This window comes from Pinus tabuliformis, chromosome 1_1 (genome assembly GCF_031772625.1).
Source record: "Pinus tabuliformis cultivar Carrire ecotype Pingquan chromosome 1_1, CPIR1, whole genome shotgun sequence".
Taxonomy (NCBI): domain Eukaryota; kingdom Viridiplantae; phylum Streptophyta; class Pinopsida; order Pinales; family Pinaceae; genus Pinus; species Pinus tabuliformis.
This window is the reverse complement of record NC_142297.1, coordinates 328,088,653-328,095,870: the sequence shown is the minus strand read 5'-3', so window position 1 is coordinate 328,095,870 and position 7,218 is coordinate 328,088,653. Positions and strand designations below refer to the sequence as shown.

Sequence of the window (7,218 nt, the reverse complement as noted above, 5' to 3'; positions counted from 1 at the left end):
AGGATTGTCATCCTCACTTTCATCATCTGAAGAAGAAATGTTTTCAAAGGTAGAAGAGATAGGGAGAGGTGGCACATCCGTCGGACTAGGCTCGCAGGCCAATATATTTTCATCAAATTTTACATCTCTTCTAATGATAACATTTTTGGACTTAAATGGAATAAGTCTATAGCCTTTGACATCTTCAGAATATCCAACAAAAGTACATTTTTCACTCTTAGGTTCTGAAGCTTTATGCTTTTCATCTGGAATGTGGGCCCATGCTTCACTTCCAAAAACACGAAAGTGACTTACATCTGGTTTGCTTGAGCTCCATGCTTCTTCTGGAGTGATATTCTTTAAAGCCTTAGTAGGAGTGCGATTTATTATGTAATTTGCACAGTTAATTTCTTCTGCCCAAAAACTAAGACCAAGTCCTTTAGATTGTAGCATACAATTAGCCATTTCCTTTAAGGTGTGATTCTTCCTTTCAGCTATACCATTTTGTTGTGAAGTATTGGAACAGTATGTTGCATTTGAATTCCATTCTCAGTGCAATAGTTGATGAATGTGTTTTTAACATATTCTCCACCATTATCAGATCTTAACTTAAGAATTTGATGTCCAGATTGTTTTTCAACAAAGGCCTTGAAGGACGGGAGAATGGGTGCACTGGTGACGAACTAGGGGCGACTCGGCATTAGGGTTTCTGAACTAACCTGCAACGGCAGGTCCTCCGGACAGAGGCCACCAGGATTAGAACGCGGCAGAGTAGAATACAACAGCCCACAGGTTTTGGCAGGCGGGTTCAATGAACCCCCATCAGGGGGAAGGAGGGGCGCCTCCTCCAACAAACGACAACCAGCAAGGGAATATCGAGGGTTCAGACAGGGAATAGGAGTACAATGATGGAAGCACAGACAAAAGTCAGCAGAAGCAGACTGAACAAGCACAGCAAGACAAGCCGAAAGTAAGCTCGTCCACATGCAAGCCAGTAGCTAAGAATAGACCAAAAGTGGAGCTACCTTGTCATCGCATCAATGCTAGAATTAAATATATGAGAGATCATGCTCTCATAGGTAAATTTATTGGAATATGGCCAAACGAGAAAGCGTTGAGAGCCTGGATAAATGTTAAATGGCATCCAAAAGGACACATAACCTTGCATCTAGGGCCGAAGGGGTTTTTCACCGCAGTCTTCAACTGCTTGGAAGACAGAAACAGAGTTTTTGATGGAGGGCCTTATTTCTTTAACTCTGCTGGGCTATTTCTCAGAGAATGGATTGAACGATTCAACCCTGATAAGGAAGACCTAAGCTGGGCGCCGGTGTGGATCAGGCTGTACTCTCTGCCATGGGAATACTGGGAAGAGGAGTCTCTCAAAGCGATCGGTAAAGTACTGGGCGACTTCGTCAAGGTAGCAGAAGAAACAAAGACGCAGAGATATACCTCATATGCACGGATCTGCGTCTACATGGACCTGAAACAACCTCTGCCTGATACGGTAAGTCTCTTTCATGAAGATGTGGAATGGATCCAGTTAATTGATTATGAGCATGTACCCTTTAGGTGCAGGAAATGTCATGACCTAGGACACCTTTACAGAGACTGCCCATTAAATAGCAAACCTTCGGTTCAAACTGACCAGGAAAACCAATCGTCAGATGGCTTCACTAAGGTGATAAATCGTAGAAGAGGAAATAAAAAATCAGTAGTCCCTACAAAGATACCTCCAGGGGATCAATCAAAACCCTCTACTAGTAACAGCTTTGAAGCTCTAGCCAATGAAGATTTGCAGGATCCAGACAATTTAACCTCCAATAAAAAAGGATCTAATCAGGAAAAGATTGAAGGATCCCATTCGAAAGCGGGGGAAAAGGGTGTAGAACAAGAAGGCAATAAGCTCAAGACCGCTTCAAAAACCTGGAGCCTCCCTGAAATGGATATAGATGGCACAGACCCCAGTATAGAAAATGAGAAGGAAGGAGATGGAAACTATCAAGAACCTCAAATCATGGAGGAGGATACGGAATCAATAGACATCGGCGAGCTAGATATCTTGGGCCTAGAACAAGCATGTAAAACAGGGAATTTCGACAAAATACCTGATAGACAAGTGGATAACCTAGTGGTAGTCCTCAATAAAGCCCAAAAAAAATACTCACTAGGGGTTCAAATCGGCAGCCAATGGGATGGGAAATTCATCACCAAAGATAGTAAAAAACGAGGAAGGAAAACTACTCTAGAGAGAACCATCAAGATTGGAGAAGTATTGGTAGAATCAGGCAGATATGCTAAGCTAACCAAGTATTTCAATACCAACCCCAAGCCTTCCCAATGAAGTTGATCTCATGGAATATTAGAGGGCTTAATTTCCCAAGGAAAGAAAGACTATTAAAAGACATGTTAATGGAGGAAAAACCCACAATTCTCTTTTTGCAGGAAACAAAGTGTAATTCGACAGTCTTGGAAAAAATAGCAGCAAAAGCCTGGCCAGGTGGGTTAGTAACAGCTGTTGATGCTCAGGGAGCATCAGGAGGACTTGCAGTGCTCTGGGATGCAAGAATGATTCAACTAGTTAACATACATGCAAATAAAAATTTCATTCAAGCCATCTTTCATATAATTGGAACCAATATCTATGGTCACATAACAAATGTGTATTTTCCTCAAGAAACCCAGCACAAGGTTGAAATTTTGGATGCTTTAACGCAGCTTAATACAGAGAGGAAATACCCGTTATGGGTTTCTGGAGGAGACTACAACATGATCGCATCAATGGAGGAAAAAAAGGGAGGGCGTTGCAGAATAAACAGAGATGGCTCTATATTAAAAGACTTCATTCAGAATAATTGGCTGATAGATCTTCCTACAAATAATGGCCTCTACACCTGGAACAACAAAAGGGCAGCACCAATGCAAATAGCATCGCGTCTTGATCGATTTCTAATCTCTGATAATGCAGTTCATCTAGGAGGAGAATTCACAGCATCTATTCTTCCTTTTTCCGGTTCTGATCACTGGCCAATAGCCCTCCATTGGAATAGTCCTGGTTGCAATACAAGGCGTCCCTTCCGGTTTGAGGCTTTTTGGCTAACTCATCCGGACTTCTATGAATTTGTCAGAGCATCTTGGCTAAAATGCAATCCGACGGATGGCACAAAAATGTCCATATTCCAAAGGAAGCTGAAATACCTCAAGGGGGAAATTAAACGCTGGAATCACTCTATCTTTGGCAACATTTTTAAAGCTAAGGAAACCCTCAATCAAGAGATGAAAGTTACTCAGCAAAGAATGATCTCTGAAGGACGCTCGGAAGAACTTACCAAGAAAGAGCAGTCCCTAGAAACTCAAATCCTCGAGAGAGAATTACAGGAGGAAACTCTCTGGAGGCAAAAATCGAGAGTTAGATGGCTGAAGGAGGGTGAAAAGAATACGAAATTCTTTCACAAATCTACAGTGCAAAGAAGAATGATCAATCAAATCTCTCACGTTAATAACGAACAAGGAGGCAAAATTGAAACCCATGAAGGAATCGAACAGGTGTTCCTCAATTACTTCAAGAAGATGAATCAAGAACCTGACATAGACAGAACAGAGGCTATTGATAAAATCATCAGACATATACCCAGATTAATTACTGAAGACCATAATACTCTCCTTCTCAAGCCCATAAGTCTTCAGGAGGTTGAAGCTGCTGTGCATCAGCTCAAAGCAGGGAAAGCGCCAGGACCCGACGGATTTACCTCAAATTTTTTTCATCATTTCTGGGATCTGGTCAAATGGGAAGTTTGGCAGGTGGTGGAAGAATCGCGCACTCTAAGATGGATGTATCCAGGTCTGAACGCAACATTCATTGCATTAATCCCTAAAGAAGAGGAATCCAACACTCCGGATAAATATAGACCGATTGCTTTGTGCAACATTATATACAAGATTGTCTCCAAGGTGATAGCTTCCAGATTGAAGCCCCTGCTTCCCCTTATCATCTCTCCAGAACAATCTGGTTATGTAGAAGGAAGGCAGATTACGGACGGGATAATTTTAACCCATGAAATAATCCACTCTCTCAAGCACTCAAAAAAACCAGGTATGCTGCTCAAAATTGATTTATCTAAGGCTTTTGATAGTATTAGTTGGGAATATATGCAAAAAATCCTCCAGGCCTTTGGTTTCGCCCCCTCCTGGATTAGATGGATCAGTAGTCTTATATCCTCCTCGTTCTTTTCTATTCTCATTAATGGAATCCCGTCGCCCACATTCCGTCCTTCTAGGGGAATTCGCCAAGGGGATCCTCTCTCGCCCTTTCTGTTTGTCATCTTGGCTGAAGGGTTAGGCCGTAGCATTAAAGAGGCTATCCTTTCTCATCATCTCAAAGGTCTAGCTTTCCACCAGGCCCCTGCCTTTTCGCACCAGCAATTCGTAGATGATAACATGCTATTTGGTCATCCTTCTGTTCAAGAAGCTCGAGCTTTTAAATCTATTCTTGCAAACTTCTCGGATGCCTCAGGAGCTCTTATTAACAAAGTTAAATCCCAGATATTCTTCTTCAACACGCCTCCCACCACCCAAAGAGAAATAGCCCGTATCCTTGGCTTCACCATCGCTACCCTTCCGTCTAAATATTTGGGTGCTCCATTAATTGCCTCGGCTCTCAAGCATTCCTCTTGGAATAGTCTTTTAGAAAAACTGGAAGCCAGATTGTCCCTTTGGACTCATAGAGCGCTTAATATGGCTAGCAGGCTAGTACTAATCAAAGCAGTTCTACAGTCCATGCCTCTTTACCTTTTTTCCATATTAGCAGCACCTAAGTGGGTTCTCAAAGCTATCAAACAGCTTCAGCGTAATTTCCTATGGGGGAAATCGGGGCCAAATCGAAAGTGGGCACTAGTCAAATGGGAGAAAGTATGCCTTCCCAAAAAAGCAGGAGGCATTGGGCTAAGAGACCCAGAACATAGTAACATGGTAATGGGGGCCAAAATCTGGTGGAAATGGCTCTCTAATCCCAGTACACCTTGGGCCTCCCTCTGGACAGCGAAATATGCAAGCAATACGCCCATGGAGGAGAGAATTAGAATGTCAGAAGTCAGTAAAGGATCGGTTGTTTGGAACTCAGCCATTCAACATCGAGATATAATTCAAAAGCACAGTTTTTGGGATGTGAAGGATGGCCACACAGCTAGGTTTTGGGAAGACTCATGGCAGCAGCTCCCAAACCTTAGAGATACAGTTCCGGGAATCTCAGATCAAGATATAAATCAATACGATAAGGTGAGCCAATTTTGGAACTCACACAATGCCCAAGAACATAGAAAGTGGAAAGAGGCCAAGCATATAATACCTCACAGCTCGAAGCAAACTCAACTCTCTCTCTCCTTAGAACTTCAAATATGGAAAATTCTCACTTCGGCAGGCATGGATACTCTCAGATGGGGATATGAGGAAAAGGGCACCTTCACAACCAGGGAAGCTTATAAAATAATCATCAAAGACAAGATAATCAAAGACAATGTATGGGATAAGATTTGGAATCCCTCCATATGGCCGAAGGTCTCAACTTTTCTGTGGCTTCTTTCTCACAACAGGATTCTCACATGGGACAATCTCAGGAAAAGGAATTTCTCTGGACCATCTATTTGTCCCAACTGCAAACAGGAAGAGGAATCAACATTACATCTTATGCAAACCTGTCCGCTTGGAAGGAAATTGTGGGAAAAAGTTACATTCCGCTGTCAGAAGGAAGGAAGAGTGATTGGGGACATCAAAGGTACTCTTCGCACTTGGAGCCAAGAGCCATATCAAAGCAAACTCTTAAATACACTTTGGCTACTCATACCGGGACTACTAATGTGGAATATTTGGAAGGAGAGAAATAGAAGGATATTTAAAGATCAATCACAGTCGATAGAGCAGATATGGAGTGGATTGCACCATAACATCAAAGAAACTCTGTCTATTAAAGGCTGGTCTAAAGAGGATTTCCCATCTCTCCCGCAGGAACAAGCTATATGGGACAATTGGCAGATTCAATTAAAGCATCCGATCTCTTCAAATGATAACTCCTCAAAGAATTTAGATTCTCCAGCAAGATGGACGCCACCGCCAATCAACGTGTTGCAACTTAACTTTGACGGAGCCTCGAAAGGGAATCCTGGGAAAACGGGATTTGGTGGAGCCATCAGAAACTACTAGGGTACTCCCCTAATAAATTTTGTTGGCTCAATTGGCTGGAATACCAATAATGCAGCGGAACTGGAAGAATTATGGAGAGGGTTAAATCTAGCGCAAGAACGAGGATTCCTTCCTCTTATAGTGGAAGGGGACTCCCAGATTATTATCAACATGGCCTCAAAGCTTATGCAGGGATCCCTGGTGTATAAGGTAAGTAGCAGTTGGAGAATGGCCACTCGAATTGAGCTTCTCAAACAATGGCTCACCAACCACCAAGCAATTTCCTTTAAACATATTAGAAGGGAAGGGAATAAACTGGCTGACATCTTGCCAATTTAGGAGTGGACAATGGAAGGGAATTCTTTGAAGGCTCAATTTCTAGTATAGCTTCGGAGAATCAACTCTCTACCTTCAAAAACATAGTAACCAGTGATATGCAATCGAAGGAAGGCTCACACCCGGATGCGGGTGCCTTAATGAGTTGTTAATGCTCAAGCATGCGGCGCCGGCATCTGGCAATACCTCGAGTTGGTTTGGCGGTTCGTAGCAGGACATTAATTCGCATTTATGATGCATTGGGTTCAAGGCAAGTAGGGAAAGGATTTCCTGATGGTGCGCACAATTCACGGTTCATTTGTTCTGGTCTCTTCAGACAGTGGCAGAGTTGCTCCGGTTTATTCAGGTAGTGACATTCTCTGGTGGTTATGTCCTCAGAACTTTGGCGTAGTTCAGAGCATTTGGAAGCCACCATGGCTTCATAATCGCTCGCATCTAGCCAGCTTCAGGTATTTGGTTTTGTTTCTTTTCGAAGGTGTCTGGTATAGTCAGTCAGTCTCCTCTATCTGCGTCGGGTGTATTAAGCCAGTCTTCTTGCCCATCTCTGTAAGGGGTCTCGTTTCGGTCTTTGCTGAAGGTGTCTGGGTCGGGTATTGGGTTCATTCAGTCAGTGCTGGGTTATTTCTCGTGGTCGTTTATACTCTCTGTGCTGGGTTATTTCTTGGGGTCGTCAGATCAGAGGTCTGTTCACTCCGGTTTCTTTTAGTTTGTGGCGGGTCGCTTCTCTTTCTC

The 7,218-nt window shown here is 43.0% G+C and overlaps 1 protein-coding gene across 1 annotated transcript; it reads left to right on the top strand.

Moving 5' to 3' along the window:
* Positions 1-1,036: 1,036 nt before the first annotated feature.
* LOC149212891 (uncharacterized) lies at positions 1,037-6,171 on the top strand. The gene is made up of 5 exons (XM_089388860.1): positions 1,037-1,483; positions 1,628-2,110; positions 2,422-3,384; positions 3,523-3,927; positions 4,144-6,171. The coding sequence occupies exons 1-5, from the start codon at positions 1,037-1,039 to the stop codon at positions 6,169-6,171; spliced, it is 4,326 nt and encodes a 1,441-aa protein (XP_089244986.1).
* Positions 6,172-7,218: the final 1,047 nt, after the last annotated feature.

Coding starts and splice junctions, on each gene's coding strand:
- LOC149212891 (XM_089388860.1), top strand. CDS start 1,037: ATGAGAGATCATGCTCTCATAGGTAAATTTATTGGAATATGGCCAAAC. Junction 1,484..1,627: donor AACAACCTCTGCCTGATACG/GTAAGTCTCTTT, acceptor CAAACTGACCAG/GAAAACCAATCGTCAGATGG. Junction 3,385..3,522: donor TCTGGAGGCAAAAATCGAGA/GTTAGATGGCTG, acceptor GGAATCGAACAG/GTGTTCCTCAATTACTTCAA.